An 18,055-nucleotide genomic window follows, 5' to 3' on the forward strand; every position below is an offset into this window, starting at 1 on the left:
GCATGAGTGTATGAATGTGTGCATGCAGGCTTTCTCAGACTATTTCTACTCAAGACAATAAAATCCTTTCGCGTATACTCACATGAGGTAGAGGTTTTACAGAAGCTGAAGGAAGGAGAAAAAAATGTTTTTCCTCAGAAAGCTTTTCAAAATGTCAGCCAATGCCCTAGGAAGCTTCTCTCCGTCTTCTCTCTCACACTGCTCTCTTCTAACCGGCCAGACGTCAGGATCATAGAATTGATTTCCTTTTTAAGAAAATGTGTCAGATTGTCTACATCCAGGGCTCTCCGGAGAAATAAGGGACACATACCGACCTGAAGGTCGTGGTGGGATAACATGGCGAAGGGTTTCTGACCAAGCCACAGGCTGCCTGGCACCCACTCAAATAGCAAAGGGGCTCCCTTTCCTGCTAGAAGGGCCTTGAGAGGCCCCCGACACCCTCGGAGGACCCCAGCCGGACCCCCAGCCGCTCCTCATGTCTCTGCAGAAACACCTCCTGGCCTGGGACCCACAGAGCAAGTGGACAGGGGAAGGGAGGGTGAGCCTGGACCGTGGACGGACCTCAGGAACTGCTCTCGCTTGCAATCGGACAAGTTCATGGCGGAGAGGACTCCTCAGCTCTAGACACGTGTCATTGCGCCAAGAATGACACACACTTCACCGTTATGTACTTGTACACCCCCATAATGTTTTGTTTTTTTTTTAAGAGAAAAGCAGTGGGGCACCTGAGTGACTTAGTCTGTTAATCGTCCAACTTGGGCTCAGGTCATGGTCTCATGGTTTAAGAGTTCGAGCTCCTCGTTGGACTCTGTGCTGACAGTGCAGAGCCCACTTCAGATCCTCCATTTCCTTCTCTCTCCGCCCCTCCCCGATCATGCATGCACACCATGCTCGCTCGCTCTCTCGCTCTCTCTCTCAAAAATAAATAAACAACAAGAAAAAAGACAGTAAAGAAGAAAACTGTGGCAGCTTCAGTTCTCTGAAAGAGCAGCAGCTTGCAGGGACGGCCTGCCCACCGGCAGCCTGTCCCCCAGGGAGCCCAGTCCTGACTCCAGTTCTAAAGATTTCACCAGGGAATGGGGTGGACGGGAAAGTGGATAGCCTGAACCCCAAATTCTGCCCTGGCCTGGCACCCAGGGATGTGCACCAGGATAAGACAAGTGAAAGGAACATTTGTACCTAGCCGGGGCTCTGGGCTCTGACACAGCGCAGGCTCCCAGGGCTGCCTGGTAGAGGAAGGCTGGGGAGGCTCTGGGTTGAGAGCGCCTCCCGACCTTGGGTCTGGGGAGGAGGGTTCAAGGGCCAGATGGGAACAGAAGGGAGTACATGCTGTTCCTAATGGACATACAACAGGCCCTCCCTGACTGCCCTCACTCTACTTTCCTAGCTGAGAGACCCCTTCTGTGACCCCTTTGCTGCATCACCTTAGCACTGGGTGCCACCACTAAAATGGCCTATGTGTGAATGAACGTCTGGCCACTGCAGGGCTGGAGGCAGGAAGGAGCAGCAGGCAGGGGGAGGGGGCCACAGCTTCCCTCAGACCAAGGCCACACATTACAGGGCCCCAGGCAGCAGTCGGTAGGCTCAGACAACACCCAGAACTCTTGGGGCAACGCGCATGTCCAACAGGATGGTGTCAGGTCATCAAGAGTTGTGGGAGGTCTGACCCAAGAAGCGCAGGACTGGGGCCTCTGCAGGATGTGTCACTGGTACTAAGGGAGCCCTGGGGCCTGCAGCGCCCACCCCCTCCTGCCCCTACAAGGTGGTTTAGGCCAGGCCACGGTGTCACAAGTCCCAGTCCCAAGGATGCTTGGGACTGCTCTGGGGCAAGGCAGCCTCTTGCTCCTGCTCTGGAAGGAGGAAGCGGGTGGTCACCTGTGCTCTGGCAGAGCCACACAGCCTGGCATCTCTTCCTGGCTCTGCCGCTGATGAGCACGGTGACCCTGGGCAGGTAGCTTAAACGCTTCATGACTCAGCTGGGACTCAGTACACTTGGGGGGGAATAAGGGCAGTTTCTTCAAAGGCTGTTGGAGATGGTGAGGTACTTTGAACAGGGCCTCACACGTACATGCCCTGTGGGTAGTTGTTACTGTAGGTGCCCTCCCAGGGGGTTCTGGGGCCTGGTGGCGGTGGGGGAGATGCCGGTGGAGGGGCAGGTCCCTCCCCCTCACTCTTCAGGCTCCTGAAACTGCTCCCTCTCTGGGATTCCAGCACAGATTTTTATCTTACTTTTTTTTTTTCCTTTTCTAAATTATTTTTCTGCTACTGCCTGTGAGACCGGGAGCAACACAGCTCCCTAGCACGTCCTAGTCTTGAGCATTTTTGTTCTCCTTTGCACCTGGGGTATGGTAGGTCTGGCTACATACTTGGATTGAAGAATGAATGTTTTAGGAAAATCACTACCTTAATTACTAAGAGTAACGAGGTTGCATAAGGTCTCTGGCATCCTTCTGGGCCAGAAAGTCAACAACGGCACGTGATATCTTTAGGGTGTATCTTAAGCATGGTTGCCCAAGTTTGATCCTGTTTAGTTAGCAGATAAGGGGATATTATAGAGCTGATTCACCCCAAATCTGCTTTAATGAGACAAAGGGGAGAAGTTGGGATGATTGTCCCTTGCAGAGTTCCTTTTGGTATAGGTACAGGCAGAACATTCTAGAAACAAGGGTCTTCAACATTCTGATATATGTTCCTGGTGGACTTCTTCTAAGGACTCAGGGCTCATCCCAAGAAGCAGTGATTAGGAAAGGAGACCCCATGGTAGAAACCAGAAAAGTTGGAGAGCTCTTGATGTGTTGTTTTCCTATCTGGTCTTGCCTAGTGAAGAATTTTAACAATCAACTTGTCATCTCTCACCTTCGGAATTTGTTTTCTTTAGAGAGAACTCCTTACCACCTTTTTCTTCAGTCCTTCCTGACAGGTAGGAATGAGTCAGCGCTACTGGCTGCCAGCAACTGAAAACAACTTGGGTTAACTCAGCACCCAGTGAACTTACTGGGGCTGGTGGGCGGTGGGGGGTACTGGTGGTAAGTGCTGAGCTCAAAGAACACACAGGAAGCTGGGGACCAGAGACTGGCACGGTGGTGGCTGGACAGCAGAGCACCATGGCCAGGGAATGCCCCCATTCCCCTGCAGACTCAAGGATGTTGCTGCTGTCCCAATAGCCCCTCTTTGCCTCGCTCGCTCCAGATTCAGAGTGTTGGGTTGGCCAAGCCTAGAAAATGGGTCTGCCCGCAGGTGTACCAGGGGCAGGGAGAGAACGGGAAGTTGTGGTAGAAATAAGACAGGGGGATGGAGATGTGTGGTTTGGACGGGATAGTCTCCCCTCCCTCCCGTGAAGAAAAGCTAACAAGAAATATGCAAGATACATGGAAGAGAAATCAAGTGTCCTAAACGTATCACGAAACAAGTCTCGTGGAGGGATAAAAACACTACCCGCCTTGAAACACATCTTGGAAAAATGACAGAGCTCCCCTGAAGCAATGCGTAGTCACCATCCTCGCGAACAAGATCTCCACAGAACTACTCAAGAAGCTTAAACTGATTCTAAAACACACGTTTAAGACAAAATGTGGAATGGCCAGGACAATCTTGAAAGATAAGGAAAAGAAATTTAAAACCTAAAACAAGAGTGATCAAAGAGGGGGGTACAGGGATATACAAAATGGGTGAAGGGGATTAAGAGGTACAAGCTTCCAGTTGTAAAATAAAGTCTCAGGGAGGAACAGGGAGCATAGGGCGTACAGTCATGTTGTGGTGGCTTTGTATGGTGACAGATGGTGGCTACATTTACTGTGGTGAGCATTTTGTAGTGCTCACAATTTCAACTCTGTTGCACACCTTAAATGAGTACAATACACACACACACACACACATACACACACACACACACACACACATACACACACACACATATATATATATATTTTTTTTTTTTTTTTAAGAGAGAGAGAATACAAGTGAGCGAGAGGCAGAGAAAGAGAATCCTGCAAGGGGCAGAGTGAGAGAGAGAGAGAGAGGCGTGGGGCTCACCTGGGGCTTGTGTTTTACCTGAAGCGGGGCTTGAGCTCACCCGATGTGGGACTCGAACTCACTGTGAGATCATAACCTGAGCCAAAGTCAGATGCTTAATGACGGAACCACCCAAGTGTCCTTAAACAAGTACGATATTCTCTCAACTATACTTCAATTCAGAAAAACTATAGTAATCAGAATGCTGTAGATTAAACAAGATCAGTGGGATAGACAAGAACTGAGAAGCAGAAGCACTCTATGAGAATCTGGTGGATGTCAAAGAGCCATTTCAGGCCGGTAGAAAAAAGAGGAGTCGTATTACCTGTCTATGGGAGAAAAAGAAAGTTAGATTCATACCACAGATTGTTAAAAAAAAAAAGTCCAGGCAGATTAAAGTTTTTTTTTTAAAAACCTGTAAAATTATATGAATAAAATATAATATATTTAAACTTTGGCATAGGGAAGGTCTTTTAAGACATGAAATACAGAAATTTAAGATGAAATCTGACTTCTAAAGTGGTGACAGCTACAAGCACACCACCGGCGGTTAAAAGACACACAATGGAATGAAATGTATGTGCACAAAAAGACACGAAGAACGATTTTCCTAGCCCCAACGCGGACCAGTGTGGTCTAGTCATTCAGTAGAATAATACTCGGCTTAATACAAAGGAAGTTACTGATTGTAACTTGGGTCTCAAAAACATGAAGCTGAGCAAAAAAGAAACCAGACACACACAAAAGCACTTACTGCATGATTCCATTCAAACTGTACGTAGAAACGAATTTATGGTGGAAAAAGAATCAGGACAGAGGTCACCCCGGGGAGTGGGACGGGAGGGATTGCCTGGGAAGGAGCTTGAGAGAACTTTCTCAACGATGGCAATGGTCTTCATCTTGATAGGGATTTAGGGGACAGCTTTACCTTGGTCAAAATGTAGCAAACACACACAATTTGTGTTTTTCTAAAAAAATGAATTAAAAAATGTTTCATTGTAAATTTTATCTCGGGAGGACATTAAAAAAAGAACCAACTTTATTATTTTTAAAATTTTTTAAGCGTTTTATTTTTTGAGAGACAGAGCAAGGAGGGAAGGGGCAGAGAGAGAGAGGGAGACACAAAATCCGAAGCAGGCTCCAGGCTCTGAGCTGTCAGCACAGAGCCTGATGTGGGGCTTGAACCCTCAAGCCGTGAGATCATAACCTGAGCTGAGGTCAGACACTCAACTGACTGAGCCTCCCAGTGGGCCCCCAAAGAGTCGACTTTAAATGATATGTTTTGCTGAAGTATTTAGGGACCAGTACTGATGACTATGGTTTACTCTGAAATGCATCAGAAGGTAAGATACATTAATGGTGGTTAAATGATGTTAAAAATAGTAGGGGCACCTGGGTGGCTCAGTTGGTTAAGCCTCCGACTCTTGATTTTCAGTCAGGTCATGATCTCATGGTCATGAGATCGAGCCCCACTTTGGGCTCTGTGCTGACAGTATGGAGCCAATTTGGGATTCTCTCTCTCCCTTTCTCTCTCTCTCTCCCCTGCTCTCTCTAAAAAAAAAGTAAACTGTGAAAGGTAGAATCTAGTAGGTGGGTATACTAGGGTTCTTTGTAAAATTCTTTCAGATTTTCTGTATGTTTAAAAATCTTGATAATAGGACGTTGGAGGGAGGAAACAGCAGACTCAAGGAAATATTTCTGATACCTAAGACACTTTTACTCATTATATATAGAGCTCATCATCAACAGGAAAAATGAAAAACCCAATGGATTGTAAGCAAAGGCCTTTAAGAAAAAGGCAAATGCCAACAATAACAATATCATCCTATTTGTAAATAGAAAAATCTGAATTCGACCAACACTACTCTTCCTCATCTAGGTTGACATCAACACAGTATCGACGCTTGGCAGAGAATTTGAGAAGCGAATGTTCTCTTGTGCTGCCGGTGGGGGTGTGAGTGGAGTCAGCCGGGGTCTGCAGAAGCTGAGAGTCCCACCTCCCTGTCCCACCACCACGCAGCCCTCCCGCTGGCCGGCCAGGAGCAGCTCGGCAGCGCCGGGCAGCACTGAAGACGCAGAAATGCCAGAAGCAGGACACCAGGCGGCAAGCGGCGTGCCTGTGTGTCCTTGATGCAGAGGTTAGAATGGAGTGGAGACACTCTGGAAGATCTACCTCCTACTGCTAAGTGAGAATCATGTAAAAATTACAGCATTTATAGCAAAAGCAAAATCACGGTAGTCTAATAGCGTGTGTGTGTGTGTGCGTGTGCACACACACACACAGACAGTAAAGAAAAAGATTGGGAAAAATTTGAACTCGTGTGTTGGCGAGGAAGTAGGATTGGGGATGGGAGCCAGAACAACTCTGATTTGAAATAAATATGATCTGAAATAAATGTACACAAGCACATTATCTATAGTAACAAGACCATATTCATGTATTGCTTGCTGAATTAAATTGAAGATTAACAGATTATCCGATATAAAACAAAGCCTGGCTGGTCTTTAACGTTCCCAGCATTTGTTTCCAAGCACAAGTGGCAAATCCTATAATTACTTATTTAGGATGTGATGGCCTATGCCCCCAACCCAAGCTTTACTTTCTCTTTCATCCCATGAACCAGCTCGCGCTCCCCGCACAGCATAGTGTCCTGGGGCTCAGCTCCGCGAACCCTTGCAAGGCAGCAGGGACCAGCTCGCATGGGGCTCGACACTCACTGGTGATGCCCTCTGCAGACAGTCCCTTTCTACCAGAATCAACCAGCCTCCCATCTTTTTTTTCTTCCGACTACGAGAGGGGATGAGATGGTAGGGAATCTGCCCTAATCACTAATCAATACAGAGCTGGTTCCTAGTACCCCCCTCCCAGGTGCTGAGTCATATCTGACTATGTGGGCAGAAAACCATGCAGAAGGTCCCGCCAGCCACTTCAAAACTTTTAAGAGTGGTTTGCTTTTAAGTATACTACACAGAGTCGTCTTCAAGCGAGAATTCACAAAATTGACACGTAGGTAGTACATTCTGTGACTGGCAAAGGGCAGAGGTGTGGGTGTGCATATATTTATACAGAACTCCAGCTGCTTCTCCACCGTTGTGTGAAACAAATCAAACAGCTCACCAAAACTAGTTGAAAGTTTTATTTGTATAAACTTCATTAAGAACATAAAAGATTAAGTTTCTTAAAAAAAAAATCTGCAGTTATGTACAGCAGTATTGCACAAGTAAAGTGGCAATTACCCTGTCAAAATTCATCAGTGCAAAACACAAGTAAGCCAGGGAAATTGCAATACAAATGCTACATACGCTGGGTCCTAGGAAACAAGTTAGTGATGGGTCAGTATACAGACAGATCAGTGCTATTTATAAATGTGTACCTGATGAGTTCCGATACAGTAACTAGTGGTCACAGAATCTGGACATACAACTTAGGAGAGTTTCTAAAGTCTGATTTCCGAATCAAAGTAGTCAAGTTACCTAGCTGGAAGCTTGAGGAATGCTTCTCGAATACAATGCCATTTGGAGACCAGGAAGTCACCTCAGCTGGTTTAGCGTCACGTGTGGACACATCCCTGCACACACGTGTGCAGAGTGGGCACACACAGGCACCAGGCTAAACCAGCAGGGACGACAGAACTATCTGGACAGGGGACCACGAGGAGGGTCTCTCTAAAGCTTCCGCGAGCTTCCGCATCTTCACGTCCAGTCTAGTGGGCCCCTCAACCTCTCTCCAAGGCAACAGAGAAGCAAAAGGAAAGCAGCCTGAAGCAGCAGGCTGATCTAATGTAGGGACCGAACGGCTCAGGGCTGGGGAGAGGGGCGGAGTCTGTACTTGGTTCTTGGAGACCATTCAGTCCACACCTCAAAGCGCAGGACACAGCGTGTGGGGGAGAATCCAACTACTCACCAGTTGCCAAAAAGGGATTTGTGGCACGAGGTGGCTCAGAAGTCACTCCCGGGGCAGGAGCCACCTGTCTCACCTGTCCCTCCCTCCTGCCCTGGACCACTCCATGGCAGCACCTCCAGAGCAGGTGCGTTTCTATTTCTCCGAATACTGAATTGCCAGGGATAAGTTTTCAATGGAAAAATCTGTTCCAACTCCTAAAATAATACATCAAAAAAAGAGAGAGAGAGAGAGAGTGATGGCCTGGTGTTAATAGAATTTGTTTCCATGAGAAGCGAGCTCTTTTGGAAGAAATCAAAAGTCACTGGTATTGCTTGTAGAATTTGGTAGCCTGCCAAGTGGTCTCTCATTGGTGGCCAAACACAAACGTCATCATAAGGAGAGCAAGCCCCGAGAATTGAAATCCAAGCGACCAGAAATGACAGGAACCAAAGCTGGAGGGCCAGCCTGGGAAGACCCCGTGGCCCAGGGAGCCGAGCAGTCACTAGTCAGAACAGCAGGGGGTGGGGGGTGGGGCAGGGAGGTCAACACTTTTCAAAACTTAAGACATTAAATAAGCAGGAAATAAATATACAATATTTCTACAAGTTACAGCATTATGAAACAGTAGGACACATGACACGGGAAAAGAATCTACAGTATTTACAATCCTCAATTCTGAAAAAGTTTAGTAAAAACAGTGATTCTTACTCATTTATGCTGTACAAAATTTTACAAGAAAGGTAAAGGAAACACAATTGCACACAGACATTTGGCTCAGTTGGTTAAGTAAAAATGTGACCTCCTAATCTAATAAATAGTCAAAATATATACAATATCAAGATGGGGAAAACAGGAGAAAGTTGTTCTCTACGGTGTACACTCGTAAACTCCTTTCTAGGCAGGAGCACAGCTAACTGGAAGAATTACTCAGGAAAGTATTTTGTATGTGTTTATTGCATTTCTGTGATAAATCACAGGACACGTTCTACAAACCTCATGTGAGAAGAGGTGGTCAAGGCACAAAACCCGCATTCAGTTTCCAAAAGGGATCTAGCCATTTTTTTTCTTTTTTTCTACGAAAAGTAAGAGAAATAAAATGTAAAGAGTACAAGGTCTCCCACAGTAGGCATACCTTCCGGAGGGAGGCATCTTGATAAACAGACGCGTACAGTACAGAGACGTGCAGTCGTCTCTCCCGAGTCCTGGTGTGACATCCTGCTTCTTAATACTACAATTCATAGAATCTCTATCTCCTCACAAGCTGCTTCCACGGCCGGCCTGGAGGCCAGGAGGCCTCCATGCCAGAGGTAAACCTGCACGTGTGGCCAGCACACAGCCCCCCGGCCCCCGGTATTGCAGAAACAGACTAAAGTGCTCCAGTCAGAGAGACTGGCACTGAGTACGGAGGTCCTGGGTCGGGGCGAGGTGCCCAGAACCAAATACGTCTTTGGTGTGTGTGTGTCCAACAGGTCCACCACCGCCTTACAACCGTGTGGACTTCATGACCCTACGAAGGGGTTCAAGACACATCAAAAACACAAGCTGACACTCAACACAGCTTTAAAAAAATATTCAAGGCCCCAAGAAGATTTTTTGGGGAAAAGAAAATTCTAAAAAAGGAAGAATATCTGGAATCAAATATCTCTACCTAAAGAAAAAATGTATATGCTATAGATACATATATATATATTTATATAGAATTATGAAGACACAAATGAATGGATTTCCCCACTTAATTTAATAATGTGAAAACACTGGTCCTCTTAGGGGCCAACAGAAAACAAGAGTTGTTGGAGCTGCTGACTTGGTTTGACGTTATTACTTTTAAAAAACTGTTTAATGGTCTGAGGTTTCAAACACGGTAAGAGTTTTACAGGGTTCACAAAATGAAGGCCACCTCCCTTCTTTTACTGCTTCCTGATCTTTTTCTTGGGTCTCCCCAGTTAATGGCCTTTGAAATGAAGGACTGACTCATGGGCTCTCCCTTCACCATGACCGCCCCAGGAAGGTGTGGAGAAAAAAAAAGCACCCCCAGTAGAGGTGGGTGCACACAGGGTGGTCCCACAAAACCCAACCGTCCCAAGAGAAATGGAGCAAGTCAAATAGACATTGGTCAGAGGCTGAAAGCCCGCTTGAGATCTGTGCCCCCATGGGGTATTTTGATGGCACTGCTGACGTGGAATTAAGCCTTTATTTCAAAATGTGGGGTGGGAACCAAGCGTCAGGCATCAAAGGCCACATGAACCTGGGAGCTGGACGAAAAGCCTGGATTCCCAGGAAACAGCCGCCTCAAGCCCCAAGGCCTGCGCCAATTCCCACGAGGGCTGGAGCTCAGACACCCGCAGTCCAGGGAACTCAGCTGGAAGGAGCCATGCTCGCCACCTGTGGTGTGGACCGTGCACCTGTGACTATGGGAAAGTCTGACCAGAAAAGCCAGCAGTGCTGGGGGGCCCAGTACCTGTCTGTGCTGTCACCGCACAGGACACCTTCCTCAGGCCACTTCTATATGAGGAGCCCATCAAAACCAATGAAGACCAACCTCAAGCACCTCCCAGCGTGTGTGATCCAGGCAGATTGTAACTCCTGTTCTGGCCCAATTACCTTTTATCGGGAGCACACGCTGGACCAAATCTGTGCATCGGCATCCAGACAGACCAGAAGAGCATCACAAGAGGAGATAAGGAAAAACACACGAAGGGAGTCTTAAAAAGTTTTTTTTGCCACAGATGCAATTGGATTTAAGGAGGTAAGTAAATATTTACAAAACGGGAGTGGCATATCAATACAGGCTGGTAACAGACCCTCAGCCCCTTTAATCAATTCCATGTCATAAGAACTTTTTGGTATTAATAATGGCAAAAAAAAAAAGTATGTCAAAGAGGCAATGGCAGGGAAAGGAGGGGGCCATATCATACCTCTCCAGTTTGAAAATTCTGTACAGTAATCTCTAAAAATAAACTAAGGCAGCTTTATAAATTAGCTGGCTCAGTTTCCACTGCAAAGTTAACATAATCCTCTGAGAGTAGGCAACAGGTTCTTAAAATTTTAGTACAAAAATCATTCATGAGTTGGTTAAAAAGTTTCCATTTCCTTTTTGAAAAACCTGCTCTTATTAAAGAAGGTGGAAAAAAACCCACACCGTGTGTAAACACCATTCTTGCATAAAATCCCGCTCCAAAGAACCATGATTTATACTTTTTTTTTTTTTTAAGAAAAAGAATCCTCCCTCATTTACATTCACAACAAACTTCCACCAGAAATTCTGCCGTGTGGTGAACAGAAAGGTCCGGTCCACACGCAGCGCGGCGTCCTCAGGAGCGCGTCCTCCGGCCTGCCTGCACACCCTCTCGGGGAAGGGGCCGTTGGCTGTATGGCAACGGCACCTGGAAACCGCGGTGTTGGGCCTGCTGGTGTGAACACGCGAAATGTCTGCACACATCCGGCTCCACGAGGAACCCGTCGTCACTGCAATCGCCACACCAAGCGGACGATGTAACGTAACAGTCGTAAGATTATCATTTGGGGGTGGGCTTCGGCTGCTTGGTAATTATTCAAAAAGACCTGAAATGACAACAGGAGAGCTTCTTAGTTTCTCAGCCCTGATGTTATTTTTTGGGCGGGGGAATGCCTAGAGTTAGGTGAACCACCGATCCACTGTAACGCGGCTGGGGAGGCACCCCACCTTCCGAACACGGGGTCTTCCCTGAGGCGGAGAGAGGAGTCCCTCCTCAGACCGCCTTACAGAGGGAGACCTTGCTGTGTAGAGAGCAGAAGACCGAATGGCCTGCTTCTTAAAGGAACCCCCAGAATGCTTGGAGCCTCAAGGAGAATCCTTGGATCTCTATTTGCTCCTCTAAAACACTATTCTTTCTAGGTCATCATTGGACAGAACTGCCTTGATCAGGAAATGCACCAACCAGGTGTCCCACTCAGCGCTTAACTGGAGCCACCCACCCACCCCCACCACTTCCCTGCAGTTGGTGTCCCGCTGAAAGAGGCAGGGGTGGAGGGAACAGAAGAGAGATGTGAAGTAACTACCTAACTACCCACCTTATTAACCTTCAAATACACTGACACCCCCAATGGTGAACTTCTGGGAGCTGGAGTTTACTTGAGAAACCAGTGATTTGGGGTCATTTAGTCCTAAGAAGCTACATCAAGTGGTGCATTGATGCACCACTGAACCTCTTGGCTGCTGGTGGGCGGCTCTGCTATATAAACACGGTGGCTCAGTGCTGTGCCCGTGGTCACACTCACAGGCGGAGTCACCCCCCACCCTCCCACTCCATGTGGGGAGCAAAGAAAGAGCAATGAAAAAATTTAAAAAACCCCTTCGCCAGTGATAGCCCTATGTTTATGGCAAGCTGACAAACTGTTCAGAGGGGAACTGCTAGATTACAGGTCCCAGAGGTCCTCCGGCTCCCGAGCAGTGCCCACCTTGGAGTTCTAACCCATTCTGCGGCTAAGTGCAAGGTGTAAAATCAGGGCAGCCAGGATCCGCCACAGAACACACCTGGGGCCACAACCCGTTTCACAATTCACGTCTGCAACTCTTCCTGGTCGCTTCCTTAATGAGCGAGGAATGTGTGCCCGGGACTGGCTCTCTGCCGTCTGGGGTGTCCACGAACCCCCTTCTCCCGCGGGCAGGTGAGGCTTCCCGCCACACGTCAGGCTGGGAACAAGCGTCCCCTCAAACAACAAACAGTGCCCGCAGACACCAGCTGCGAGCCAGCCCCTGCTGTTTACACGAGCTCCCCAGCGCCTGTCTGACAGAATGGGATTGTGATACGGCCGGGCCATTTCCCGTTCTCCTTCCCTAACCAGACTGGAGGAAATCAGCCTTCTGTAAGCGATTCCTGTACAGGCACTCCGTAACCACAGTCTGTGATTTTTATCTGTTTTACACACAAGATTGCTTTGTTTTGATTTAACTTTCAAAATTACTTTGCTTTTTCTGTGTGAGAATAATTTAGGGGAAGGTTAATTTTAGTTTAGACTAATATTAATAGGTTGAAAGAGGCGTATTCAAAATAAAACCACGACTTACTAAAACAAAGAAGGCGTAAATGCAGGGTTAAGCAATCACTTCAAGGTGGGAAATCTCATGTCAGCCAGGTGTCACTACCAGCCTCAGGGAGACCAGAGAATGGGGTCTAAGTGACAACAGCAAGAGACTGGGGCTCATTAGTGACAGATCTCAACTGCTCACACTTAGCTAATTTTACTTTCCAGAACTGGGAGCGTTGGAGAGGAGAAATCTCCCACCCACCCTCTGAGGACACCGGTGGACGACGGTGGCCGTGACAGTAGACAGGACTCACATCACGAGAAGTCTTTCCAGGTGTTTAAGAGTTCTGCTTTCATCTTAAATGTAAAGGACCTGGGGCATGTTCCAAGGAAGCCGGGAAGGGGCTGGAGGCAACGCAGGGATTCTGGCCAAAGGAACACCTAATCCCTGACAGACAACAAGATGCTACAGCCACTCAGGAAAGACAGCGGGACGCCCGCCCGCTCAGGCAGCACGCGTGACAACAGGGCACACACTTTTAAGCCAGCAAGAAACTGCTTTTGGACAACATTCAATGGAGGAAGCCATTATGACCGAACCCAAAGAAAGGCCACCCGAGTCCAGAAAGTCTCTGACAGCTGGCACAGCTCCGCGTGTACGGCCCGTCTCTCAGGAGCAGCTGGGGGACGGGCAGCTCCCGCCTCCCGCACACTCACTGCCTTCTGGCACCTGCAGCCGTAGGGATGGCCAGTTTTCAGGGAGGATGCCCAGCCAGGCTCCAACTCTCCGCACCTTGCACAGCACACAGGCGCAGCCAGCCCGAGCTCCCAAGCCTCTGGCCTCCAGGACTGAATAAATGCGGTTCTGTCGTTTATGCACTCCCTCCCCTGGAGTCTGTCGTACTCTGTTACAGCAGCCTTAGCGGACGCACACACCCTCTTGGGCTCAGTGAACATGCTTGGTCCTTCCCCCTTTAGAAAAACAACACTTCTTAGATCAGAGTCCTGGAATGCTGTTTTAATCAAACTCATTAAAGTACTTTAGGAAGATACATTAATATGATGCATTTGGGTAAGGAGATAATTAAAAAAATGAAATCTGCTACTAAGTATGCACAATTTGATTTACAGTGATCTCTCTCTCTCTCTCTCTCTCTCTCTCTCTCTCACACACACACACACACACACAAAATCACAAGTGCTCAAAGTGTAGGGCCCCATCCTGTTGGGTCTTTTTATCTCCATGGTCTAGATCAGGAACTATTATTATTTGAGGTAACTGACTTTTATAGACAGTCCATGTGTCCAGAAGATGACTCCTTCAACAGTCAGCTTTGTGCCTCCCTCCAGGAACCAATCCTGACAGTCTATGCTCCTCTCTGGGCGAGGGGCTCTGCAGTCCCCACGCCTCCTTACATGGGGGAGGGGTGCAGGGGCCCGACTCTGAAAGCAGAGTCTGCATCCACTAGGCCTCATGGGCAACACCTGCATCATCAGCAAGGCGTGCAGAACAGCAACCCAAAGCCCATCCCAAGGGCTACCCGTGTGCTGCCCACAGCAATCACGCCCTGCCCTGCCTGCAGAATCAGGACTCAGGTTCCCGCTTTGCAGGTGGAAAAGCACTTGCATATCCTGGCAAAATGGGAGCCCTGTGCCAAAATAATCACAGTGAAACATCCTCTCCTGCCCAATCCAGGGAGGCAGGTATACAGATACAAGAGACCCTGATCCCAGGCTGCCCGGAGAACTAGGCCACTGACCGCATGCCTACAGAGCACAGCTCTGCATTTGTCTTTGCTCTCCCGCAGGCAGAGGTGAGCCCAGTCTCCGAAAAGCCGCCCAAGAACACCAGGCCTTCAGACTTTGTACGCCCTAGCTTGGGGTCCAGACAAATCACCCAATGCCACCATTAGACAAAATGACGTGCCACATACCTCTACAGTTTTCATGACAGTGCTGTGAGCCAGTCTATCTCGCCTCGCCATTTCACAGATGAGATGACAGACCAAGTTTGTGGAATAAAAATCAAGAACCACCAAGTGATCCCGACAAGTCAACTCAGACTTTAGCACGGCAGAGAACACACTGGCTCACCAATCTGCACACTGAAGGCTGGTCCAAATCCACTGCACCAAATGACTTAGTAAGTACAATACACATATGCACTCAGCATTACTCAAGGGAGCTTAACCATAGAGACACAGAGATGTGCATGGCGCAATAAAAACAAAAGTTAAAAGAGATCAGAAATGACATTGAGAAAGAGAGACTTAGAGCCTGGGAACCAGGGCTGAGCTCTACTGCAGAAGAGCCATAGTTTAGCTAAGAGTTTCCTGGCAGTCAGAGTAACAAGGGAAACATGGCACCTTTACCATTTTATCAAAGGGATTGCAATAGCAAATTTAAGAGACAGCCCCAAAAGCAAGGAATACCTATAAAACTAAGACACACAGCAATCTTTAAACTTGTTCAAAAACCTCTTTCTTACACAATTTCAACAGTGAATACAGTGGTCCTAAACTGTTGTTTTTTTTTTTTTTAATTTATCCACTTTGAGAGAGAGCACACAAGCTACAGAGGGGCAGACAGAGAGGGAGAGAGAATCCCAGGCAGGCTCCATGCTCAGCGCAGAGCCTGACACGGAGCTCGATCTTATGAACCGTGAGATTATGAGTTGAGCTGAAATCAAAGTTTTGGATGCTTAACCGACTGAGCCACCTATCCCTTCTTTTTAAAAAAGATGTCTTTGAGTGGTAACATGTTAGAAGAGACTGAACTCTGGCCATGAGACTCTGACAAACAGGGAACTTGTGCTCCAGATTGGGCAAGTGAGGATGCATTGAGGGAGCGTCTGGCTGGATGATGTCTGCTCCCCAAGGGGTGTTGCAGATTCTGCCGGGACAGTGCTGACTGTTGCCATAATCAAAGACGGCAGGGCGAATGGGGGACAGAGAGTGGCCTCAGTGATCCTGATGGAAGACCACCATCAATCTAAGGCGTGTTTTCAGTGACAAGGGAAGGAGGACAGAGACCAGAGAGGAAAAGGGCTGCCAAATGTGGACGTCTTCAGTATGAAGTGGGGTCTCTCCACTGCGGCCCAGATTCTAGTGCAGGTTTGCTACCCTGCCGCTGTCCAGGGTCAGGCAGATGCTGCAGTACTGCCCCCAAACCACGTTCATTTTCTTTACAGCACCAAGGCCACGTGTGTATTTGCATAGTGTGGCCTCACGTGCTGTGATGTCAACACAGCTGTGGAAAGGGCACTAGGAGGCCCTCCCCCGGATGTGGTGTTCCCACTCAGTGACCAGGAGTGAGCCCTTCCATAGTGCCTGCTGAGCTACCAGAGCCGCGGCTCACCTGCGGCGGGGGCGCCAGGGGAGGGGGGCACAGAAAACTCCCATTTGCACAAATCCGACTCCCCTTCATTTTGGATGCGTCACTTCAAAGAAGGTTTCTACTTCTCCGGTTCCCTTCCGGTAAGGCCTGGTGTGCACTGGGTGAGCTTTGGGCGGGGTGGCACGCCTCTCTCCCTGGCATCCCTCTAACTCGAGGGCCCTCAGACCCCAGATCCCTACCCCGGCTAACGGGAAGGACCACCGGCACAGTCCAGGAGGGGTGGAGCTACACCATGGCCCACCCCAGAAAGGCCACATCTCCAGCGTGAGCCTCCACCAGACCAAATGTAAGCGTCAGAGCAAGAACACACCACTCTGAAATGCCCCAGCCTCAAAAAGATGACAAGACACGCTGTAACCACAAGCGGGGCCTCTCTGCTCAGGTTCGGCTGGGAGAAGTCTGGGGCGGGGGAGGGGGGGATCCCGAGGCCAGCCAAGCCTTCATTTCCTCCTCAAGAGGATTAAAAACCCCCAGTGAGCCCTCTCTGAAGTCCCCCTCCAGGCACCTGCACCTCTGAAAGGTTCTGTGTGAATGGCCTAGGCGCCCCCCACCCCACTCCCCCCGCAAGGCAGCCCTCCAGGTGCACCGCCGGCCACGGCAGATGCAGCTCTCTGGGGCAGGGTGAGCGGACACCACCACTTCCAGGGCGATGCCCACCCAGCCATTCAAACACACCACAGCGCCCCAGTCTCACCTCCTGTTTTTGTGCACCCAGACAGACCCAGCACGCATCAGTAGGGCCCAACACAACTTGTTCCACAAGCAGAGGGTTGACTGAAACACAGATGGGTGAAAAATCTGGTAGCGTCTCTAAATGTTGAAGACCAACTGGAAACTGTTTTCAGTTCTAGTTCAAAGAGACACCAGAACGATGGACAGCGATTTCTAGCCCCATCCCCTGAATGTTTCCGTGAGGCCTTCACCACATCCTTAAGAGATGGACAGAAACTGGGCCTCCTAGAGGTTAATGGATGGAGTCGGGATTCCAGACCTCACCCTACAGTTCTCATGTGTCCGGAAGTTCTGCTTTCCTGTAAGATCACACTTTATCCTTAAGTCGTGGAAAACCCTTGTTCAGAAACCTACGGTCCGCAGTCGCCGTGGAGCTATGCTGAGCCACGTGCTGCCTCAGAGGTCTCAGGGGAAAACACGCGAAGGGCTGACGCCATAGGAAGGGGGACTCTTCGATCACACTGGCTCTCGCATCGCTGTGATGGGGGTTGTTGGAAGGCTCTTAAAACCACAACACCGAACTACTTCCTCCAACTGTGAGAAAAACACTCACTAAACCTGAAAACTATCACAGATAAATGGCGGGCGCCAATTTACTGAAGCTACTCACAATGGTTTTTGCTAAGAAAACGATCTTTCTAAAAACTCATGAGCAACTTACCATCTCATGAGATAGGTGTAGTTTTTAATTTAGTAGTTGATATGCAAATTCCCCACTATGCTTTGCTCAGACAGTAATAGAAAGTGGCTTGTTTTATTCAACTCCTCCATTCAATTAATGAAGGCCTCAAAAGAATGTTGTCAGAGAACACATATCTCTGGGTTCAGGTTCAGCTTATGCTATTGCCAAAAAAGCTCCAAATTCATTCTCTCCCTTGTACATTACCTACAGTAGAATATCATTTATAAAACCAAGAATCACATAGCACAGGGAAGTCACATCACAGGAAGGTCAGCACAGAAAGATTTCAAGTTCATATATACTGAAATGAAAATGCTAATGGCTGACACTTCAATTAAACTTTT

The 18,055-nt window shown here is 48.4% G+C and overlaps 1 protein-coding gene across 9 annotated transcripts in view; it reads right to left on the reverse strand.

The window, feature by feature from the left end:
- Nucleotides 1-7,133: 7,133 nt before the first annotated feature.
- BCL2L11 (BCL2 like 11) overlaps nucleotides 7,134-18,055 on the reverse strand; it is a 47,317-nt gene continuing 36,395 nt past the window's right edge. For 4 of the 9 annotated variants that reach the window (XM_029937840.1, XM_029937838.1, XM_029937836.1 and 1 more), the window contains 2 exons: nucleotides 13,695-13,873; nucleotides 11,363-11,455 (listed from right to left, as the gene is read on the reverse strand). In XM_029937840.1, the coding sequence (XP_029793700.1) occupies nucleotides 11,446-11,455; nucleotides 13,695-13,873 (189 nt within the window). In that variant the 3' untranslated portion in view covers nucleotides 11,363-11,445. Of the gene's footprint in view, nucleotides 11,456-13,694; nucleotides 13,874-18,055 lie in introns of all 9 variants that reach the window. The other 5 variants (XM_029937841.1, XM_029937844.1, XM_029937837.1 and 2 more) reach the window with 2 other exon arrangements.

This window comes from Suricata suricatta, chromosome 4, assembly GCF_006229205.1.
Source record: "Suricata suricatta isolate VVHF042 chromosome 4, meerkat_22Aug2017_6uvM2_HiC, whole genome shotgun sequence".
In the NCBI taxonomy this organism is placed as follows: Eukaryota; Metazoa; Chordata; class Mammalia; order Carnivora; family Herpestidae; genus Suricata; species Suricata suricatta.